General features: G+C 35.1%; 2 protein-coding genes across 2 annotated transcripts in view; both read right to left on the reverse strand.

The window, feature by feature from the left end:
• LOC149773189 (placenta-specific gene 8 protein-like) overlaps positions 1–6,596 on the reverse strand; it is a 62,866-nt gene extending 56,270 nt beyond the window's left edge. The window contains exon 1 of the mRNA XM_089946679.1: positions 6,530–6,596. Coding sequence (XP_089802805.1) covers positions 6,530–6,531 — 2 coding nt within the window. The 5' untranslated portion in view covers positions 6,532–6,596. The remainder of the gene's footprint in view (positions 1–6,529) is intronic.
• A 14,165-nt stretch (positions 6,597–20,761) lies between these two features.
• LOC149773190 (uncharacterized) lies at positions 20,762–23,273 on the reverse strand. Its single transcript, XM_089946680.1, has 2 exons — positions 22,698–23,273; positions 20,762–22,389 (listed from the first exon to the last, which is right to left on the reverse strand). Exons 1-2 carry the CDS (start codon positions 22,896–22,898, stop codon positions 21,406–21,408), a joined length of 1,185 nt encoding a protein of 394 aa, XP_089802806.1. The 5' UTR covers positions 22,899–23,273; the 3' UTR covers positions 20,762–21,405.
• Positions 23,274–25,053: the final 1,780 nt, after the last annotated feature.

Raw genomic sequence — 25,053 nt, forward strand, 5'->3', positions numbered from 1 at the left:
AATAAACAATCACGAAAGCACAAACTCACACTGTAGACAGCGAATTCGCTAATCCGGTCCCCAAAATAACGAACATTGTTATCCAAACTATGACTTCTGGATAAAGACTTTCTAAATAAAATGTATATTGAGAATTTTCTGATGCTATTAAAAATTAAATTAGTACGATCATTGTGTGTGGTTTCATCAACACAAGCTCAATAAAATATAAAATAACTATGTGACTAATTATAATTCCATCTCTTTCCATTTAATTGCTTGTCGAGCACTGCTCGTAAGGTTGCACACTAATCGAGCTATTGAATTAATGGTGTTAATTAACAATCTAATTCAACTATTTAATTAACATTGTACTACTATATATATATTAGCATATCTGCTACTCGAATAAGTGGATCAGCCAATAAAATTCACAGGTTCACTCGGGTTGTCATGTGACCAAAACAAAAAATCAATAAACATCAAACGGCATTGATAGTGGTTTTAAAGAAATGTAAATGAGTAAAGACATACATCAGTAATAATCAAGATTTGTTTGAACTGTGTAATGGCATTAACCCGTACTTTAAGATCATCCTAAGGAAAAGTCGGAAATTTATTTCTGTGACATTACAGCAGGATTTATCTATCATTAGTACGAAACATTACATACTTTTTTTACAACCAAAAATGGTAACTAAATATATTGAACAGAGGTTAATGGCTTATGTCACTGAATGTTTATTTTACATTTTACCAAATATCCGCAAGAAATAATCTGAAATACAATAATGACGTGTTACATTTTACGTACAAAATATGGACAAAAAATGATCTGAAATACAATAATGATGTTTTACTGTATTAATTTTTGACACTGCACACATAAGTTCCAGCATCATCGCACCTACGGGCGACAATCCGGTACGCTCTTTATCGCCCGTAGCGGAGTGAGCTGTACTTTCCTGGTTGTTCATGATCACACATAGACGAACGTACGTCACCCACAAAACAATGTGACAATCTCCAACCTGTCAGTAAAGTGCCCGTTTTAATCGAGTGATAAATGACTTTTCTTGCAGGAGAAACTTCCAATGACTCGTTCAAACAGCTTTAAAATCAGGCTAGATCACAATGGCGAGTAAATTTACTAGCGCTTGCAGTGATTGGCTAAGAAACGAAGAAATCATCCAACCGGATAAATGCGAACGTAAAATGAATGAGATAGGATTTGATGTCCCTTTGAACGTTCATGAAATATTGGCAGAGGTGAGAGAACGGTATAGAGCGAAACTACCACCATATCAGCCAATTCTGCGCGTCGGGTAATTCTGCGCAACGATACATCATTTTTGTAAACATTGGATCACGTGGGGTTGTTTTGTCACAAATTCATTTTGTATCAAGAAAGAACGATCGTACTTTAATTAAGAAAAGTGATATTCATAAAGTGCACAAACATATCTCACATTTTGACTCGAAATTCATATGAAAATTTTATTTCTAAATGCCAACATGAAGACCCACCCCATGACCTTCTTGAACTTGTAACCCAGAAAATCCTATTTACTATGTATCTGTTAGAATCATACAAATAAACATATTTTATAAAAGATGGAAATGTATACCTTAAAAAGTTATGCATCTTAATCCAAGTTTCCAATTTTGCCAGAAGTTGTCCCACGCGTACAAAATCGACTGCTACCCAACCTGTCAGCTTATCGCTAGAACGGGATTCTCACGAAATTTCTCGGCGTATAGTCTGTGTCTAAATTCTTTAATAACTTTTCCCCATAAACAAGACGTTGCAAACACATTACATCCTATTTATTGTTGTTTCTCTTCCACATAATAACTTTTTTTTCATAAAAAGTTGAACTTTACTAATTTGTTTGCAATATCGGTTTAGTTGGCTTAATGTCGCTTGCTATGTATTGACATTGTTACGTTGAATTTTGTAAAAGTAGCTATAGACCTGACCAAATTACTCGAGTGGACTGCTGACAGAAACAGTCCGAAGTAATGTATTTCATTTCTACAGCCCTATGGATAAACACTACATCTTTCCAAAGCCGTGCGGAGAATCGGCCGACATATCACAAGTCATGAAAACATGGGGGTGGTATCCCGTATGTCCAAATTTAATATTATTTTGAACAGAATATTCTGGAGACAATTGCCTTTTTTCAAATGGTAACCTTGCAGTATTTTATTTTCGTCAATCGGTCGAATTCAGTATGTGTTTTGCTTCACTATTGCAGACGGAAGCCTTAGGTGCGCAGAAATGCACGACAGCATTGTAGATTAAACTGGTTAGAGTAAGTGACGTATTCGGTTAAAACGATGCGATACAATTTCAATGTGGTGGTGCTAATAACTAACAAATAGAAGTAATTACAATAGAAAATACTGTCTAATAACTATACAAATAGAAGTAATTACAATAGAAAATACTGTCTGATAACTATACAAATAGAAGTAATTACAATAGAAAATACTGTCTAATAACTATTCAAATAGAAGTAATTACAATAGAAAATACTGTCTAATAACTATTCAAATAATAGTAATTACAATAGAAAATACTGTCTAATAACTATACAAATAGAAGTAATTACAATAGAAAATACTGTCTAATAACTATACAAATAGAAGTAATTACAATAGAAAATACTGTCTTCGAAATTTGGGTCATGATAACTAAGCAAACATGACTGACTGGATATATGTCAAAATGCTTGAATTATTCCTAAGTTCCAGAAGCAAAAAAAAAAAAGATTAAACAAACACAGAAAACTTTGTTACAGTGAAGACACCTCATTTGATATAATGCCTGAAGGACGTGCAGTTGTCAGTTTTAAAAACTATTATCATCAATTTAAAAATTAGGATATTGTTTGTTGGGATTTGCAAAGATTCACGGTGCCACAGACACAAACATGTGATGACGCTATCCAACAATCAAATATAGTTCATCAAAGTTGCAAGAATATAATGCAAACAACAATACACATTCCAAGAGAGTTTTGTATGTCAAGTACATTCATAAATGTTACAGACCAAACGTTATCAACAGGACTGATTACATTCATAAATGATACAGACCAATCGTTTTCAACAGGACGGATTACATTCATAAATGTTACAGACCAAACTATATCAACAGGACTGATTACATTCATAAATGATACTGACCAATCGTTTTCAACAGGACTGATTACATTCATAAATGTTACAGACCAGTCGTTTTCAGCAGAACTGATTACATTCATAAATGATACAGACCAATCGTTTTCAACAGGACGGATTACATTCATAAATGTTACAGACCAAACGTTATCAACAGGACTGATTACATTCATAAATGATACTGACCAATCGTTTTCAACAGGACTGATTACATTCATAAATGTTACAGACCAGTCGTTTTCAGCAGAACTGATTACATTCATAAATGATACAGACCAATCGTTTTCAACTGGACTGATATACATTCATAAATGTTACAGACCAATCGTTTTCAACAGGACTGATTACATTCATAAATGTTACAGACCAATCGTTTTCAACAGGACTGATTACATTCATAAATGTTACAGACCAATCGTTTTCAACAGGACTGATTACATTCATGTGCTTTACATATAGTTGGAAAAGATCGAAAAACTAGTGCATGAAAAATTAAAACTGATTACTGCAAAATTTATGTTCTTCTACGAGGGCGACTAGAATAATTTTGACTCAGTGAATACATGTTATAAATATGAGAGAGAAAAGATATATTAATATCCAAACCACCTGTCATCGTGAATGTAATGCCAATCATTAGCATGTGCTTGATTTATTATACTGACTATTTGCAGATGACAATTTCCGATTCATAATCAGTTTCATAATTTAGCAAAAAAGTATTCAACGTTCGTCTTTGCCGCAGTTATTTTTTACGTTACGTCAGTGGAAGCTGAGTTGTCTTTTGTCTTTCTTTTATTAGACATATCTCAACAAAGACGAAACCAATTCAGTAAAGACAGTAACCATGGTGGCTTCTGACACAGACTACCTTTTAGTTTGTTGCAGAAATAAAATCGTTTAAAGAAAGAAAATCAGTCAAAAAAGTAAATCTGATTTTGTCATTTAGTCACAAATAAGTTTGTTTCATTGCACTGCTTCTTTTCAGGTCACTCAAACTCGGTTTTCAGATCAATTCCTTTGTCAAGTTTGCTCAGCCCCAGTTAGTAAGTCGTGTATAAACTACGGTATTATTACAAGCCATGGTTTGATGTCTAAACTATGCCGCAAGCAAGAGTTAATCTCTTACACGAGGCTACCTTGACCAGAGAGAAGATCCGGCATCTTGAATCGGCACAGGCTCTAGATCGCACGACTTCCCACCTATGTGTTACAGCTTAGTCCTAAGATCAGGGGAACGGGGCGTGTTCTAAATCCGTCCCCACGTGAACAGGCAGCGAGAAGGACATTGTCCGCTAAGCTTGATCGGATCGGATCACAGTGACACCTTATCGGAATTGACATTGAGGGTGTGATAACAATTTCGATCCGAATTATAACTCTAACTAGCAAGAGATAATTTAGTATCGCCTTGGAAGATTGCTGAGCAATATAGGGTTTACTCCGAGGAAGCCAATCGTAAGTTGGCGGTAAAACTTAGAGAGGAGATTTTAAGGAAAGACAAAGCTTCGTAACGGTCAGTAAGTTATTTGCTCGATTTTGCAGAATATTACGTCATTGTCATTGTAATTAATTAATATGATCGTTTAGGAGAATTATCTTTGTAGTGTTTAATTTACATGCGTGTTTGAGAAATGAACTTGAGTATTATGTAGAGAATTATGTAGATTGTTAGCTTGTGGTCAGAATTAATTTTGTAATTCGCTATTAGGTTACTTTGTAGTCAACTAGTGCATTTATTTATGTGATATGTTAGAATTTATACATGCTTGAATTGTGAATTTGGAAAATGGTTGAAGTGTGTAAGATTAGTTAATATGGATGCATGGATATTTGAATATGTGTGTACTTTGTATGAGTTGTAATGTAAAGAAATGCGTCTGATTGCTGTGATACTGTTTATTATAATGGGATTAGGAATATGTACTGATGTGACGCAATTTATTGATGTATATATGAGAAGTAATTGATATCGTGCTTTTTATACGACGTTGTTTTACCATACAATAACGTATGAGTATTTCGATGTGAATGAATGCGTGACCGAAGAAATTGTATTAGCCGTTATCTGATGATAGGCTGGGTGTAGTGTGAGATGAGAGGACTAAGGTAAATATTGTACTGTCCTTGTGTTTTGACATGAAGCTTTTTCGGGGTAGAACTTCCGGTTCAGTTGAGTCCCGAATCTCTAAGATGGGAGACGGAAGTGAGACTAGCAGAGCAGTCGGAGTTGACAAGTCTAGTCGGTGGAGAGAGTCGACAAGGAGGAGGAAAAGTAGTCGAGGAGGAGTAAGTGGAGAAGGAGAAGGAGGAGTATAGATAAGTCGAGGAGGAGACAGAATTTGGAGAAAGTCGGGAGGAAGAGGAGAAGGAATTGGATGAATAGGAGAGAAGAATAGATGAGATGAGTAGAATACAAGGACAGGTGAAAAGATATCTCGCACTACTAATCAAATGACGCAATAGGCTATCACAGGGTCGATGGGAAGGAGAGAACTTGGGAAATCTTAAGCACTTGACTATTGAATTGTTATTAAATTGTTATTCGTTAAATTTCACTTTTTTGTATGTTCAGTCATTTAACCGTCGGCATTGCCGACTGGGGGCTCGAAGCTTTACAGCTATCTTTCACTAATTTAACCTCCAACCAAAATCAAGCCTGGGTGGGACTTCTATAATAATTTAAATAGAATATTGGGAGCACCCACCCCAACCATGCCACACTTACCACAGTGGCGGCATAACAACCCGTTAAACCACATCCTTTGATAATTTCTTATTCGTCTAGCCTCGCCAAAACTAATTTGGGATTTACAAAAGTGTTCAGAGAATAGACATATAGAATTCAATAAAACTAACTTTTTGCATTTGGAGTATTGTTGATTTCTTTAACTTTTTCTTTTCTTTTGAGTGTGAGTGTTTTATTCATGTCTTGAATCAATAGAACACAAAGGTTTTACTTTTTTTCTTCAGAATTTTATATTATTATTATTATTATTATTATTATTTCGTGAGCCCTTTGTACAAGACTACACATGCACTCTGTGCATGTCTTCTGTGTGTACTCTGGACGATGCAAGATGAATGAAGATTGTCTATTCTGCCATACTGCTTCGTCATATTTGCTAAGTCCAACGCTGTTTTTTAACTAGTGCTTTTCAGAACTTTTTGGTGACTTAAGGATGGTTTTCATATTCAAAAGTTATGATAATCGAATGTAAAAATTATATTTAGTCCAGTTACAAATTGCTCATACATTTATGAAAGTCTGAATTTTTTTTAGGTCACAATACTCGCATATTAAAGCATATAAATTTTAGTCGAAACCTATAGAACTTGATATTGTTGGAATCGTACTTACATTCTGGTAAACGTCTGCTGAAAAACTTAGTGTTAGACGTCCAAACGGTTTGTAGCTTCAAACTCGCAAAATGGCTAAGAAAGCAAATTCATTTAACCTGCGTAATATATTGCATGAATAGGTTTCTTTTGTGTTAGCCTAACAAAAAACTGGTTTGGTTGGAATAAACCCATATTATGTTCTTTTTTAAGACCATTCTCGTTATGTACGAAGTAAATAAGACCGTCCTACGTTAGACACAAATCAGTACGTATAATAGACTTATTTACCATACATAGTGAATGATAATTGGTTTGAATAGGAATATAATGTGTGTAAAGAAAATACATACTTTGTATTTCAATAATGCTACCAAAAAATACACAGCTGACTTACGATTTACTAACAATCAGTGTGTAAAGAGTCCTAGTCAAATTCACCCGGGTCAGCTGGTATTGTAAATATGTGTGTGTGTCTGTGTGTGTGTGTGTGTGATTTTTGGATTTTAACGTACCTTTAACATTTTTTCTGTCATATAGCTAAGATGTATGCAGTGTGTGATGTTTAACACTGGGGCATCATGCCGCAGACATGTGGCAATCATTAACACTAACCTCTTAATGCTGAGCGCCTAGCGAGGAGCTATTGTTGCCATTATTATAAGTCTTTGGTAAGACTCAGCCAGGGTTCGAACCCGCGATCTCCCGCAGCCGAGGCGAACGCTCGAACCACTAGACCACAGGGGCTGTCATAAATCACCGGGTAACGACTTGACTCTAAATGCTTATACAGCCTTTCCGTGCCGATGTGCTATTAAATACCAATCACTCTGAAGTCTCTTTACTTCAGTGAAAGAGAAGTACACGTTTACTTCAACCTGACAGGAAAAGACGTACATAAAAGACTAAAACACACTTTACTTCCCACTAACGCTTTTTATGCTAAATAATAGCAATAACAACTCGTGCGCAGTTGGGTTTTTACTCTTTAACAGTTGAACGCAGGGCTGGATCAGGTCAAGTGTTGGGGATAGGATTACAAATTTCAAAAAGGCACTGAGTTGCCTTGAAAAGGCACCAAAGCAAAAGTATATGTGTCTTCTTACTCAAAGTAATACACAATAAACGTGCAGACGAATAAAACGATGGTCAAGTTTCAAGTGACATGTGACTGTATATTTGTCTGCACAATTATTTTGTTTTTTCTCGATCGGGGGGGGGGGAGAGGATATTGTCCACCCCTTCGGTCCGAACCTGGAATGAGTAACTAGATAAAAGGTATATCTGGGTCCGTAATATTTTCTTTTTTTCTAACAACACGTACACAATCTTACCCTTGCTAATCAACCCAAGTATTGGAGAAATGAAGCCCTTAGGGGAATAAATACATGTTTACGTTGTTTATATTTCGTTTCTAAAAGAATATGTATAAATGAAAATGATATTTTATTAACGTAAATAGCTTTTATTATTCAATTCATTTTGGATGCAAAAGGAAACTATAAACTTGCAAACATAAATAGCAAATACAAATGTTACTTGAACAAAAACATTAGCAAAAACATATCGATTACGTTTAACGGTGCATCAGCACGTGAATAAGTGGCGCCAAGGCAATGGGAGGAAAGTGCCTTACCTAAAGAGATACAACGGCTAGTATGGGGATGTTTAAACCCTCAACCCAATGATTATGATTCCAGCACGATAGACACTGCCGCTGAGGTTAAATGTTTTGATGACTGCTAATATAACATTTTCCCTGTGGGGTATGATTGCGTCCTAACTGGAATTGGACATGATGGTATCCTATGGCCAAGTTCTGTAAGTCTGCCAAAATGCAGTTTTGGAATTTGAAGAAAGTTTTGTTACAAAACTATACTCAGTATTAAGACAATCGTATTAGTTTTTTATTCAGCAGCTTGTCACAAATTTACGATTTAGCCACAACTAGATTTAAGACGCTAACACTGTAGAAAATATTTAGTTTAAGATTGTGACAGGTTTCGTTTTGAAAACAAGCTAAAAAGAATGAATTTGAAAATGGCAGTGAGCATCTTACAGATTGCTTATATCGGACATAAATATTGACGCAAAGAAAGATAGAGTGGGAGAGAGTAAACAACTACAACGGGAAAACGAGAGACAGACAGAGACAGAGAGATAGAGACAGAGAGAGACAGAGAGGGGGGCTGCAGGGGGGTACAATAAAATCCAAGAAACTAATTAGAAACATTTTTATCTAAATCAACAGAAGATCAGGGAACAGGCAATTTTTACAACTCATACACACACATCCGTTGTTATCAATCGTGTGTGAATCCCATGCACAGTTTTGAACTTTTGTAATATTTTTTATTTATTTATATCAATTTACTGGCAAACAATTTGTTGTCCACATATATGCATTGTTGATTCAGCCAGATGTGGTTGCACATTCAGCATCTGTTTTACAATTTTGCCAAAACTAGATTCCGCACACTGAAAACAGAAGTTTATTTCAAACTGCAAAACCGAAGTTGTACATCTTACATTTGTATGTGAGTGTTTGTGTGCCAAACCCAAAAGCTGAGAGAGAGAGAGAGAGAGAGAGAGAGAGAGAGAGAGAGAGAGAGAGTTAAAAGATGCACAAAAGAAATAATTAGAGCCATTTTATTAAAATCAGCTTAAACATCTACAAACCAGTGAAGATTGAGTTTTGAAACTAGTCCCTACTTTGTTATGTACAACTGACCAATGCTAAAAATGGACATGTTTACAAGGTTGACGTCATCTTAGAGTAAATTAAGACTTCCAATGATTTAGAACAATATAGTTTTGCATCGATGTCTGACAAACAAACTGGATCACCATAAGCGTCACTGCACCACTTTTCTATTGTTTCATCTGTTCTAGAGAAAGCACTTCCAAGCAAACCAGAACATGTTCTAATGAGACGCGAAGACTGCGATGATGAATAAAATACAGATAATATTGTCCACACATTATCAAATTTGATCTCTCTAAACTCATTTCATTGAATCGATTGATACATTATGTATTCTCATCAACTCTATGATATCATCGTCCAGAGGCAATAATCTATAGGAATGTAAATATTCCAAGCTGTGGTCGTTGGAAAAGGACATGGTTATAGTGGGTTCCTGGGCGATGATGTCGTCTATGTTGAGGGCACACGCTCAAACGTCTTTAGGTTGTCGACAAGTAAGTTCATATTTAGCACACAACACTGTATTCCAATATGATGTGTACTTACTGTGGATCAGAAGGTTATGACGTTCCCGGGTTTTCATCTTCACTGGTAATGATCAGTCATGAGGTTACACTTGACCATTTTGTTAAAATGATCTGTCGAATGAGTTCATGAACAAGAAATTTCGCTACTATTTAGCAATAGATTTCGTTCCCAAAGAAGTCAAATGAGGTAAGGAACGGTCACTCAAGTATTTATATCACTTACGATTTTTTAAGATGAGGATCAGGGAATCTTCTAGATACACTTGCAACTTTTCTTCTTGACTCATCATCAGTATTTGTCACATTAAATCTATTTCCATAACAATGTTATCTGCTCAGAAGCTTGATTCGTTCAGCCATGTGGAGAGCAAAACAGTAGATTAAGTGTTGATATTTTTCTGACCATCGTAATGTCATCACTGTATCTGTACCTCCTTCTCCATTTATTGTATGTCACTGATTTAAATGATGGGAAAAGTCATTGTCATGTGGCATCAGACAGAAACAAGTCAAATCTCAGATAACATTTCTGGCAAAGCTAGGTTCGACGCGTCTCGACATCTCAAGTGAGTCCTATCTTCGACACGACGAAGTGGTGGAACTCGAAAGAAGTTTGATCCATATCTCCAATGATGACTGTATTTACAATGATGCCAAATAAGAAACATTTCGGCAGTTGACCTTGAAAAAGCAATATTCTATCATGGATCCATGTGCAGAGGCAATGTTGAAGGTTGTCACTTCCAGTAGTCATATAGAATACGTGGCTGTTGTTCAGCTGCGAGCTTGACTACTGTCGTTTTCTACTTTAGGTGACACTTCCAGGTGCGAGCTTGACTACTGTCGTTTTCCACTTTAGGTGACACTTCCAGGTGCGAGCTTAACTACTGTCGTTTCCACTTCAGGTGAGACTTCCAGGTGCGAGCTTGACTACTGTCGTTTTCCACTTTAGGTGAGACTTCCAGGTGCTAGCTTGACTACTGTCGTTTTCTACTTTAGGTGAGACTTCCAGGTGCGAGCTTGACTACTGTCGTTTTCCACTTTAGGTGAGACTTCCAGGTGCGAGCTTGACTACTGTCGTTTTCCACTTTAGGTGAGACTTCCAGGTGCGAGCTTGACTACTGTCGTTTTCCACTTTAGGTGAGACTTCCAGGTGCGAGCTTGACTACTGTCGTTTTCTACTTTAGGTGAGACTTCCAGGTGGGAGCTTGACTACTGTCGTTTTCCACTTTAGGTGACACTTCCAGGTGCGGGCTTGACTACTGTCGTTTTCCACTTTAGGTGAGACTTCCAGGTGCTAGCTTGACTACTGTCGTTTTCCACTTTAGGTGAGACTTCCAGGTGGGAGCTTGACTACTGTCGTTTTCCACTTTAGGTGAGACTTCCAGGTGCGAGCTTGACTACTGTCGTTTTCCACTTTAGGTGAGACTTCCAGATGGGAGCTTGACTACTGTCGTTTTCCACTTTAGGTGAGACTTCCAGGTGCGAGCTTGACTACTGTCGTTTTCCACTTTAGGTGAGACTTCCACATGACTAATACAGTCTGTTTCTTCGATATTCTTTTGTACTCATTTGCACTCTCAGAGAACATTTACACCTTCAACTAATGCTTCTCTTCAAAACACTTGTCCAAGTGTAAGCGGTCCATCATTTCTAAACTACGTCTTTGTGTGTTTTTCTTTTCACGGTCGTTAATTTCAACTCCAGCTGTATCGCTGAAGGCATCCAAAAGGCCAACTTTCAAACTACTGATGCATCCAGATGTAAGATCCTGACTTCTTTTTCATACGTCAAAAATGATTTTCCAGGTTTGTTCTTTAATTTCAACTTCAATAGATGAAAGATGATACAAGATGACATTCTACTCGTCTGGATTCTCGCAAAGTCATTATTGTCGGTGGCATGGCAATAATATTGCGCGTTCTGACCTGAAACATTTGCAAAAGTCTCGGTGCATCATTTGTTTTGGCAATCAAAAAATGATCCAACTCTCTGACTGCTGTTTGTCTTTTCTTATTCTTTTCACAGAGTGTTTGTAAGTTTTATTTTATTCTTTCTTTCTGTCTTATCCTTGTTGTGGCCTAGAAGAGGAAAGCATTGTCTTCTAAAGAAGTGTGAAGTGAATTCATATGGGTGTATGGAAGACCCTTGAGGTCTCTTCCTGTCTGAATCAACAAACTGTATCCGGCTTTCATGAACACTTGTTTGGGACTTTGTTGTTAGATGAGTATGTTTTGTGAAAGTCTTTCCCTTGCGTCAAAGTCACATATTGTAAAGCATGTAATCTTTGACTGACGATAGATATTAAGATGAGTACTTAGGTACAAAGAGCAGATTTTAACTTCTCTCCTAAACCATATACTCGTTGTCGAGCTACACTTCAGTACAAAGGATGCTATTAACACTCTCAAAAGACGATTTACGGACAGGACAATAAAGATGTATAAACTCTTGGCCAACGTGTTCCACGTTTCCTCCTTCGTCGTAAGAAGCAATGGCAGAGTTCCATGTTTCCTCGTTCGTCGTAAGAAGCAATGGCAGAGTTCCATGTTTCCTCGTTCGTCGTAAGAAGCAATGGCACAGTTCCATGTTTCCTCGTTCGTCGTAAGAAGCAATGGCAGAATCCGCTTTGAAAGGAATGGCTTTATGTAACGAATCATCTGTTATACCACGACGTTGTACTCGACGACATCATAGTATACAAACATCAAATTCGGTCCATCCAATTTGATAGGGTAACAGAACTACATGTCGACTCAGTTGATGGTAATGTCTTTAATATGAACAAGATATGTTTCCACTCAGAGGATCAAACAAACTCGCAGAAAATTGTATAGATAGTGATGGTCCGTCAGCGAAATCTAACTTCAGTCGATGAAAATTGGATGGTGCTCGATCAGCACACTTCTGCGAAGTTTAACCAGTGCTCTACCAAACTAATCGTTAAACATGGTTGAAACCATTTCGACGAGATGATTTGAATTACAAGAAAATCCTGAATGAATTTTCTTAGCATAGCTATTCATTTGATGATTCGCTGAAGAAATTCGTAAAACCCATGCTCGTTTTGTTCAATTGTTCCTGGAATTGTTTCTTGAGTAATTCTATGAGGAATGTAGTTTTAATCTTCTTCAAGATACTAGACTTGAGTAGGATAAATGATTTCTACCACACCCACTTTCCAATGAACCTCGTAATATAATTGTATCGACTGAGATACGTGGACCATGAAACAAAATAATCTTTTACTGGGAAACGTGCAGAGAACTGTTACGTTATATTGCTAAATAAACTTGATTGTTCATAGTTCGATAGTTGTGGTCACTGATGAGTCACTTCATTTCAAAACATTATTTTCCAAGGAGGGTTCTAGAGGATGGCTGCTGCGATCAGAGGCATTATGACTGGCCTTGCTACTACTGTACCTATCAGTATATTTCAACAAAGGATTATGAAGAAGATACAGCTGCTGGGTAAAATAATCAACAATTGTTTATGTTTATGTCCTTGGTGCAAACTCAAAGTCTCAATCGCTCATCCAGTGACACAATAAACCACATAGATTTGACAGAAAGAGATAATATGATTTTAGGAAGATGATCTCCACACCACATCCAAAATGGTTGTTGCTTTGTTGCTACTGATTTTGTAGTTCTGGGGAAGATAACTGTGAGAATACAGCTGCAGTTGTGTTTAACGGGCACGTTTATGGCTTCTACTTTTGTTGTCGATGACTTTCGAAGCTCCAGGACAAGAATCGAGACTGGGTGGATATCCTTTCCAACCAACCCGATGTCTTAAATACGATGTTTTCCAACATTATGGGTTCTTCAATCGACAATGCTATCGATATCGTACACGTTGTCTTCTTACGTGATCACTCGTTGCAACTCAGGCAAGTAAAAGTTTCTTTTAACACTTGTTCGTTCATACCTTTCGATTACAGGAGGTTCACTCCAAATTCGATTTATTTGTCCAGCGCGAACCAGGGTTGTTGCGCTTAAGAAGACTCGCTTTTTTCTTGATTTTGATGTTCCAAACAATTGATCCAACGCAATAACATTGTTTTGAAGTTCACTTCTTCTAAAGCATATCCGATGCTATGATTAATTGAAAGCTATGATTAAACGTGGTAAATAGCCTGTTTATATTGATGTGTACAAAATTTGCACATACGTTCTTTCAAAATTCTTTGAAACTGATCCATGACACGCTTAGTTTCGGAATTTTCAGTTCCGAAGGAAAACATTTTTTCTTTTTAAATCTTCTTGAATGGCTTAATTAAGAAATTTGGTGCATTTGTCTGCTTGCCATCGTAGAGAGTTTTAATCACTTTGTTGCAAGACAAGTGTTAAAGCACGCATGAACTTCGAACTTGTTTTAGAAGTCAAATTAATTAGCTAAGCTGATTTTGATAGCATGTCAATAGCACAAATTAAATATGTTACCTGGATGTTACGTCAATTAATGAGAGACATCAGCTATATCTCCTTACCAATAATGATCCATTCCCGCTGCTTCAGTTGACTTCAATAAATGTTTCGTCGAATAGCTTCGTGAACGTGTACTTCAATTGCTCTTGAAACCATTTTTGTACATCTTACAAACGTACATTTCTTTAGTTGACTGCTCTTTCAAAAAAATTTTTTAATTCTACCGTATCCAGCAGCATCAGCAGGATTGTGAAAATGCTGGCAAATTTGTCTCTATCTGATGACTACTGCTGCTGCTGTTCAATAAGTTGGCTATCGAGGCCTTTTTCTCGAGTGGTCTTGTTGGGGCCTTCGGTGTTTTACGTTTTTAACGGGAAAAAGGACATGTTTAAATTGGCGTTAAATTAAGTTGTTAGTGTCTGTCATATCACTGTGACCGAGTCTGGATTAAACCTATACAACCGACTTTGCTGCAACTCTTCTACCTGTCCGCAAATTAACTAAGAAGAACTCGGCCAAGTTCCACTTTCTTGCTTTGATGACTAGTATGCCAGATTTATTATCTGTTTATCGCTGCCAGTGACTAATGATCTTTTGGACTAAAAGTACAGTTGCACAAGTGTGCGATTTGACGCCTCTCTTTCATCTGCATTATTCAGATGGCACTCTACAGTTTCGTATGTTACATCGGGTTAGATTTTATTAAAGGAAAAATAATTTCTCTAACTTTCCTCGCTTTACTGGCTTTTTAAAAGATACATTGTGAATCTTAGGTATCGCCAAAAGAACTTATAATTCGCTTTATTTTGATGTATGATTGATAGGTGTAATTTGAGTTATAGAGTATACAGTTTGATTTTAGTTCGAATGTGAACTTATCAAAAAAAATTTAGCGTTACGTGGCATTTCCACTTCGGAAATTCTGAGGTAAATGACAACTTTTTCACATTTTATGTATTTTGTAATTTATTATTTGCCCTTTCAGTAGCTGGTATTGTCAAGTCTGGCAACATTTGTTTTCCAATGTTTTAAATGAACTCTACTGCGTAAAGTATCAAAATTCAACTTTGCTTTCATTTTTTTCTATTAGATTCAGAATGTTGAAAAATGTTGAAATTCAGTTTGTGTTCGATTGAGAAAGGATACAAAATATGTTTATTGAAGGATGACTGTCGATGTACGTAGGGCTTTCAATGACGCAAAATAGAGCTTGTCGACACAATATTGTCACGTGACAAATCAAAACTGTAATCTAAGGCGCAAACAGAGTGTGTTTATGCTTTCACATTATTTTATGTGATAATAAAAGGACATCTACTCCTGTCTCCCATGGGAGGAACGAGTTTTAATACATAGTAATGCATCTTCCTTGCGAAAAATAAGTTTTATACGCAGTTTTAGAGAGGTGGATAAAGCACGTAATTTCTTGTGTAATGGAATGGTATGGGGAGATCCCAAAGTGTTGCCGATTGAAAGACTATTTTCTCTCTCTCTCTCTCTCTCTCTCTCTCTCTCATAAAATAATAAAAGGATAAGCCCTCAATCTGTATCTCTATTAATATGCATTCACCATCAACATAGCGAATATACATTAATCCCATGTTTACCCAAAGCGAAAGTTAAATGTTAATAAATGAAGCTGACGAGAAGTTTTAGCATTGACGTGGAAGATAGAATGACCCATATACATAGATGAATAAAGTAGATATCGTATGACACCAGCTTATTAACACGATAGTGGTTATGTACATTTTCATTTGTAGTGTTTGTTACTTTTTTCTCCATGACTGCATGCTATCTATAATTATATTTTGGACTTGACCTTGTCCAAATCAAATTCATTGTCTAACTGACCAGTAACTTTTATTTTGGTAAACAAATAATGTACAGTTCTTTTATTTTGGTAAACAAATAATGTATAGTTAATTATTTCCCTATGATTGTGGGTTAAATATTATTATCAATATCAATCAAAGTAAAATTTACTTGGGTCTGGCTATAAAATGTTGCTGTTCCACACGGAATAAGCTGCTCTACCTGATTTGTACCACATTCTTTATTATAATTTTACTAACAGATTTTACCTGTTTACAATTTAAAATTTTCCAGAAATGAATTCTTGACAAACATCCTGGTTCTTCTTTTATGTATAACTTCTGAAGATAATCGTGTTTACTTGAAAAACAATTATTCATTCTTGCTTTAACATCTCTAGCAGAATCATTAGTATTGTTGTTTTCAGAGTCTGATTGGGGTTGAATTTTGTATTCACATTATTATTTACTCGATATACAAAGTGCTCTTAAAACTATTTTTGGACAAACACATTAATTTCGGATTATAGTGAATTCAGACAAGGACATAATCGATTGTATTATTGCGATTAATTGGAAGACAGTTCGAAAATCATCGCACGTCACGTACATTAGTACATTTAAAACTACAGGCACATCAATTCCTTCAGTGCTGGATCTTATTTTGAACACCACTGGAATTTAATTAGAACATTATTCATTAGGATTACTGGTAGAAATATTCTGACTATATGGGATTTAATTTGCAATACTTAATTTTCACTTTGTAGTCAAGGGAAATAAATTGCATGCTGACGTTTACAAAACTTGTTGTTTTCGCTTTTTTGTATTGCTTAGTTTAAGACCATTAAGTCATCCTGAAAGAATCAAAGTGAATATTTCAAACAGGTTGCAAGTCTTGACAGCTTTACAAGAATTTATGTTAATTGTATAGGGGTTAATAAAACATACTTTAAAAGAATGATGTATAGCTTACTAGGCTAACATTGAAAAAAAAGGCAAAAATAAAATAAAAAATAGCAACGTAAGGTTAAACTGGTTTGATGGCATTTCTCCTCATTACATTAAACTCAAGGAACTGTTGATTTCATTTTCAGAATGAGATGGGGACTGGAATATCGTACCTCAAAATTACATTTTGCCAGCCCTCAAATAGCTAGATACATCTCACACTGATTTGTCGACAAAACTTTTATATCAATTATTTAGTGGAAAATAATTAATACTATTGAGGTAATTGAAAAAAATGCTGGTTTGAAAGAAAATCGAATGTTGCCCCATCCCCTCTGCTGGTTTGAAAGAAAATCGAATGTTGCCCCATCCCCTCTGCCCAATAAATGGTCGGTCCGTTTGTAGACAGATTAAGATTCTCCATAGATACTGGTACCAAGAAAATGGAAAACTCTTATAAAGTTTCTGTCACTTCATAAGTTCATGCAGAACAGATAATAAATGAATAATAAATGATATTATATGCATCATGTCTCACTTTCAATAAAGCTCACATCAGCTGATACACTCGTCATATTTTAAGCCCATTTTTATAAATATGTTGATGTGAAGAGTTCCTTGAAACCAAAATTTGTGTTACACTGAACGTATGGATAGCTATTTTCAGAAAAGCAGCATGTCTTCATGATCCTTCCCTTTATACATTATTAACCCAATATTGCTAGAAAATGTATGCAAATTCCACTATGAAGATGCATAAGATTTACATAGGCAGTGGCCTTGAGATGACTGTATCCTTAACTTTGCTAATAGGACAGTGGTACAAAACACACCATGATAGTGGTACAAAACACACCATGATAGTGGTACAAAACACATCATGATAGTGGTACAAAACATACCATGATAGTAGTACAAAACACACCATCAAAATGTTTTATTTTCATCACATAACCTGCTTCTGCACTACAACCTATCCGTGAAAAATAACAGAGACCTTTAAAATTGAATACAAGTGTTTTATGTGACATGACCTTAGGTCATGATGCAAAAATAAACAAACATTTTCGTATAACTGTCTTTGATCATTTTAGAGCTTGAGTCTTGACACTAAAAAAGACAATGTTGATCTAAGATTAAACTATCGATGAAAATGCCAAGAAAAAAGTGACACATTCAGAAGTTACAAGTTAACATAAATTTAACTAAACTACCTGACAGGACCATGCTACTGATACAAATGATAGGTACAACTGACTTGCTGCTAAGACCATGATATTGATAAACATGATAGGTACAACTGACTAGCTGATAGAACCAAGCTATTGATACAAATGTCTGATAGCCTAATACCCAGGGCCCCTCTAATTTTAGATCCGTCTTGTATTCTAACTGAGGTGCCTGTTGCGCTTGTCAAAAAAAAATTAATTTGCCCAAGACAACTTTGATCAAACTAATTTAATATGTAAATGTATTTTCAAGATGCCGACATACCTGCCATAGCACGCCATGATCTAAATCAGATCACCATTGTCCTACATGAAATTGAGATCTGATTTTAATCAAATTGATGCATCGTGTGTCATGCTAAAAATATGATTTTGTACTCCCAAACCCACTGACAAGGTCAAATTTTGAGAAAACACAATTTTCAGCAATCTTCAAAACTAAAAACAAAATACCACTTTCAGTATATGCTTGTTACATGTAGCATGTATATATATGGTAAACAGTCATGATCGTAGCTAATGTAAAACTACCGCTTAGACATTTTAAATTGTGGCAATTAAAGGCAAAGAGTTCATGTATAAATCACCAATTCACATATTACTTAACTAACTGACAATAGCTAGTGAGATGTGTTTGAAGGCTGCAGTGGGTCTGCCAATGGTGCTAATTTGCATGGGTAGGCTCAGGAAGTGGAACAACCCATTATAAGTAAATCATAGATGTTAGATGTGTGTACAAAGAAAAAATTAATTGCATATCATTGCCTTGAATGTGAATGTTTAAGCCATTTGTATTATATTCTTGACAAGTTTGTGAACAGTGGCAACATTTCTTTTGAGTCAGATTTGACTGCATATACAGAATGCAGAGCATGATCATGTCATTTTTCTCAATAGTGTTCAAGTGTCTGAAGCCAATTTAGGAAACAATTAACTATCAGCAAGGCCTCCAAAAAATAAATTTAAAAACTCTTGGTTTTACTTTGCGAAGCATGCCAGCCAAATACAAAAAAATAAAGACATGGGGGGAAGGCCATTATTCCATTGCAAATAGTGCAAACAACACATCGACATACATCAACTCAGTTCTGACCAGGATTCACTCAGAGACTCCAGCAGAGAAGTTTGAACACCAGACCATCCAGTCCCTAGTGATTGTAGCGATGAACACTAATGACACTTGCATAATGTTCAAAACCCCTACTGAACCCTACTCAATTTATATCTGAATTGTAACTACCTGGTATTGCAAGGTTGTGTAACAATATTAAAAAAGGGGAAATTTGAGGCATGTGGAAATTGGAGTCTGGGCCTGTGAGTTTATTTAAGTCAAGAGCCCTGGGTCTGTGTCTAGAAAAACTTTTGTTTCAGCAATGATGTATGATGACAATCAAATCCCAATTGAAAAAGTAAAATATGATGAGGATAAAATCTTGAATTTAATGGGTTATGGAAATGTACATATCAGTACAGTTTCAAGTCAACTCTATATAGAAAGCTAAGTCTTAGTTTTTATTTAATCTTTATGATATTTATAGAGTCAATAAAGGATCAGGTCAGTGAGTCAGCTTGTATTCCAATCCTGCTCAAATTACTACACGTAAGAGTCATTATTCTGTCAAACTTAGCACATGTTTAACTGCTAGGTATCTAGTCATATAAAGTAAACTTCATTATTGTAGACCTTTTTCTAGGTATCTAGTCTTATAAAGTAAACATCATTATTGTAGACCTTTTTCTAGGTATCTAGTCATATAAAATAAACTTCATTATTGTAGACATTTTTCTAGGTATCTAGTCATATAAAGTAAACTTCATTATTGTAGACATTTTTCTAGGTATCTAGTCATATAAAGTAAACTTCATTATTGTAGACCTTTTTCTAGGTATCCAGTCATATAAAGTAAACTTCATTATTGTAGACCTTTTTCTAGGTATCCAGTCATATAAAGTAAACTTCATTATTGTAGACCTTTTTCTAGGTATCTAGTCATATAAAGTAAACATCATTATTGTGGACCTTTTCTAGGTATCTAGTCATATAAAGTAAACTTCATTATTGTAGACCTTTTTCTAGGTATCTAGTCATATAAAATAAACATCATTATTGTGGACCTTTTTCTAGGTATCTAGTCATATAAAGTAAACTTCATTATTGTAGACCTTTTTCTAGGTATCTAGTCATATAAAGTAAACTTCATTATTGTGGACCTTTTTCTAGGTATCTAGTCTTATAAAGTAAACTTCATTATTGTGGACCTTTTTCTAGGTATCTAGTCATATAAAGTAAACTTCATTATTGTAGACCTTTTTCTAGGTATCTAGTCATATAAAGTAAACTTCATTATTGTGGACCTTTTTCTAGGTATCTAGTCATATAAAGTAAACTTCATTATTGTGGACCTTTTTCTAGGTATCTAGTCATATAAAGTAAACTTCATTATTGTGGACCTTTTTCTAGGTATCTAGTCTTATAAAGTAAACTTCATTATTGTGGACCTTTTTCTAGGTATCTAGTCATATAAAGTAAACTTCATTATTGTAGACCTTTTTCTAGGTATCTAGTCATATAAAGTAAACTTCATTATTGTGGACCTTTTTCTAGGTATCTAGTCATATAAAGTAAACTTCATTATTGTGGACCTTTTTCTAGGTATCTAGTCATATAAAGTAAACTTCATTATTGTAGACCTTTTTCTAGGTATCTAGTCATATAAAGTAAACTTCATTATTGTAGACCTTTTTCTAGGTATCTAGTCATATAAAGTAAACTTCATTATTGTAGACCTTTTTCTAGGTATCTAGTCATATAAAGTAAACTTCATTATTGTGGACCTTTTTCTAGGTATCTAGTCATATAAAGTAAACTTCATTATTGTGGACCTTTTTCTAGGTATCTAGTCATATAAAGTAAACTTCATTATTGTGGACCTTCTTCAGTCTTAATTAGGAAGACTTGCATATTTCCCATAAATATTTCACATCAAAACAAGTTCAGTCTGCCACAAATTACTGCATTTTTGGCATGCTAGGGGCATAATCATATTTAAATGGAACCGTTTCATTTTTCCATGAAAATATTTACAATGTCTGTAAATGTGATGGCCTTACTGCAAATGTTAAACAGTTTCAAAAATAAGCATTTCCAACCGTGTTCTGGATAAGTGGCCACATTTGGAATCTTGGCAAGTCTGGATACAAGCATGACATAATTTTCACTAAACACCAAAACCATAGTTAAGTTGGTGTTCCTGTTGTCAACGGAAAGAAAACAAGCACAGGATAAGTGATGGAAGTAGCTTGCATGAACAAATTATCATTTTCTTTACGTATATATCTTGTGTGGATTTTTTTGTGCCTCAATAATGTTGATATCTGTCTAAACATCTTACTACAAAATTCACATTTGAATGGTTTTTCTCCAGAGTGTATTCTCTGGTGACTCTTTAGAGCATTCTTAAAACCAAACATTTTATCACACTGTTCACATCTGAATGGTTTCTCTCCACTACCATTATGCTTTCTCATATGTTTATGAAAATGGCTACTTGAAGAGAACATTTCACTACAAACCTCACATTTGTATGGTTTCAATCCTGTGTGTATTCTTGTATGTGTTTTCAAGCTCACATTTTGAGTGAACCGTTTACCACAAATTTCACATTTGAATGGTTTTACACCTGTGTGTGTACTCATATGATGCAAAAGACCAGCCTTATCTCTGAAATTCTTCTGACACAATCCACATTGAAATGGTTTCTCTTCTGCATGTATTTTCAAATGTCTTTGCAGTGAAGTACTGTTGTTCAACAATTTATTACAAACATCACATGGGTATTGTTTCGTATCCCCTGTGTGTTTTTTCATGTGGTACAAAAATCTTTTCCTTATGTCATAAGACTTGTTGCATACTTCACAAATGTAACCTGTCGAGTCATTTTGGCCCCCAGTGTGTATTTGCTTGTGTCTCTCCAGGTTTCCCAACTTTGAATATACTTGCGTACAAACTTCACATTTGTATGGTTTCTCAATTCGCGTATTCACCAAATTGGGTAGCTTTTCCACAACAATTTTATTTTTCACTGCAGAGAGGTTCTCCCAAGTTTCTGGCAGTACACGCAGTCTTCTTCTGGCTAAATATTGAGTAGCATCCAACTGGGAGGAATCAAATGGAATGGGGTCCGGATGCTCCGATGTAGGTCCTTGACCGCCAATAAAATGCTGAATGACATAAAAATCTACTGTAATAATATACAAGTAAATGTCAGGAAAGCAAACATATCAAGTGCATTTTTAGTTGTAATACTAAATATTTAAAATATCCAACTATTTAGATGTATATTTAATCTCTTATACAAGATGAAGGTAACTTTAACACCCTATGATGGTGTGTTATACCTATACTAATTATATTATTTATTTCCCTGCATCGTCGCTGAGGATCCGATAACGAAACCTAACAATATGAAACCGATTTTAAACTACTGACTCTCAGCTACGTTCATTGTCATACATTTCTGTCAACTTACCTTTGAACAAATATAAGTGTATCTGTTGATCTTGTCTTCATTCAGCTGATCATACGATCTGCCGCAAGCCTCCACCCAGCGATGACACTTCGCCACATCAACCGATTTCTTTGCAAATGGAACGAAGAACAAACCATTTTGAAGTCTCGTTGGATATCTTGAATCACTTCTGCATAGACCGTAAACACACTGCTTCACCATTCTGCAAAATTAATCCAATAGGTCTATGGTGTCGGTCTCTCCAAGTAAACAAAATATCAGTTCCACACCTGTATGTTCACCAACCTTGCATGTTTCGTTGCCAAGCGATCGGAAAAACTCTCGGCTATATCCGTCAAATCGAGAAATAAGCTCGGAAATTCTTGTATGAATACATATGTATGATACACATACCTTTTTGGGCCGGGTGATTCATGTTTAGCGTAGTGATATATGCTGCAGCACCAAAGGCTACAGATATTCTGACTTTTACTTTGTCTCTTACCGTCGCTATATTATGTCATGTGTACAAAAGTATTCAGAATATAGTTCTCAAATGAAGGCGATGAAGTTGTTATCCACAATTTGCCGGAAAAGGTCGAAAGTATTCCGATTGTTATCACCTTATCGGACCGTCTGTTAATCGACTATCAGAGAAACCACCGCTGATCAGTCTAATCAACACTTTGTGGATACGAACGTAGATAAATAAAAGCTTATTCACTGACACACAGATCGTTATAATAAGAAGTCTAGTCGCACGTGGTTGGTTTGGTCAGGTGGGCTTACAGGCCACGTGTGGTCACTTATTCTTTACATTAAACATGCTATTTCAAATTCAAATATATACAACTTCACCACTTAGCGTCAGATTTTCATGATTTTTAACAAAAATGTGCCACATAACAGAGAGCGTCTGATGAAGGGATACCATACATCCTCTTTTTCCCAGACATGTTCTCTTTTTGGCTTCATCAAACTCTGTCCAGCCGAGGGTTTAAAATATTAAAAAATGTCCGGAATTTTGCCCTGCTCGTTCTTTGTCAAAAAAAATGTAAAGTTGTTTATATAGAACCCTGTAGCAATGATACATTTTCCTTTCTCTTTTTTTTTATTGTATTTACTTACTTTTTATTTAATTATTTTTTTGTATTTTCTGCTTTTGCATTTCCAAACGAGTGGGAGTAAGGAAAAGAAGGCATGTAATACCGAGGTCACTGTATATGATATAATATGTACTCACTTTTATATACTCAATTTTATATACTCACTGTTATATACTCACTTTTATATACTCACTGTTATATGCTCACTGTTATATACTCACTTTTATATACTCACTGTTATATACTCACTTTTATATACTCACTGTTATATACTCACTGTTATATACTCACTTTTATATACTCACTGTTATATACTCACTGTTATATACTCACTTTTATATACTCACTGTTATATACTCACTGTTATATGCTCACTTTTATATACTCACTGTTATATATCTGTGTATGTATGTATGTATGTATACATGAATGCATGCATGTATGTATGCATGCATGTATGTATGTATGTATGTATGTATGTACGTGTGTGTGTGTTTGTCTATGTTTTTAATTCGTATTGTATTTTTAGTTAGGTTTTATATTTTACAAAATATTTCATTATATGCTATTTATGGGAATTAATCTTGTCAAAAAACGAAATCAAGTTTATTTTCTAGTTGACCTGAATTATTGATGTTTTTATCCTGTAAACAATTAATACATAGCTAAAATATTGTCTGTGTGTACGGGTTTAATACCAGGATCATTATTAATAGAAGTAAACATATTTGATTGGGTCTGGGTCAAGATTATTGGAATTCCCTACAATCTACATGCCATACCTGACATGGTCCAGGTTATATATTATAATTTTAATAACAGACTTTTTAATTATAACTAACATTTTATTTTGTAAACATTAAGAAGTTTCTGAAAGTTTTTTTTCCCCATTAGGTAACAGGTTTTTTATATATAGAAAATGCTAATCGTGAATTGAAGTCAAGTAGAGGACTATATAATTTTGTCACTGGAAAGATTATTCATTGTTGTTTTTTAGCAGAATCAAATTATGGTTGTGTATAGTATCTGATTAGGAATTATTCTGGAAATACAAAAGTGCTTTGATAACATTCTTCGAAATATAGATTTTAATTTATTTATACTGAAATTTCAGTTAATGATTTAATTCTTGGATTGTATTATTGTGATCCAACAAAGGACTGATGGCACATCAACACTATCAGCGTTGGATTTAATTTTGATTTCCACTAAACTTATTCAGAACTTAAGTTATTATTAGGACTTATGTCTATGATTATATGGTTATTTGA

Source organism: Sinohyriopsis cumingii, unplaced genomic scaffold (genome assembly GCF_028554795.1).
Source record: "Sinohyriopsis cumingii isolate HCF-2022 unplaced genomic scaffold, ASM2855479v2 utg000837l, whole genome shotgun sequence".
Taxonomy (NCBI): domain Eukaryota; kingdom Metazoa; phylum Mollusca; class Bivalvia; order Unionida; family Unionidae; genus Sinohyriopsis; species Sinohyriopsis cumingii.

Bases quoted from the DNA above. Each gene is read 5' to 3' on its own strand.
- LOC149773190 (XM_089946680.1), bottom strand. From the start codon at position 22,898: ATGGTGAAGCAGTGTGTTTACGGTCTATGCAGAAGTGATTCAAGATAT. The intron at 22,390-22,697 runs GTAAGTTGACAG...TATGTCATTCAG, and splicing joins ACACTTATATTTGTTCAAAG to CATTTTATTGGCGGTCAAGG.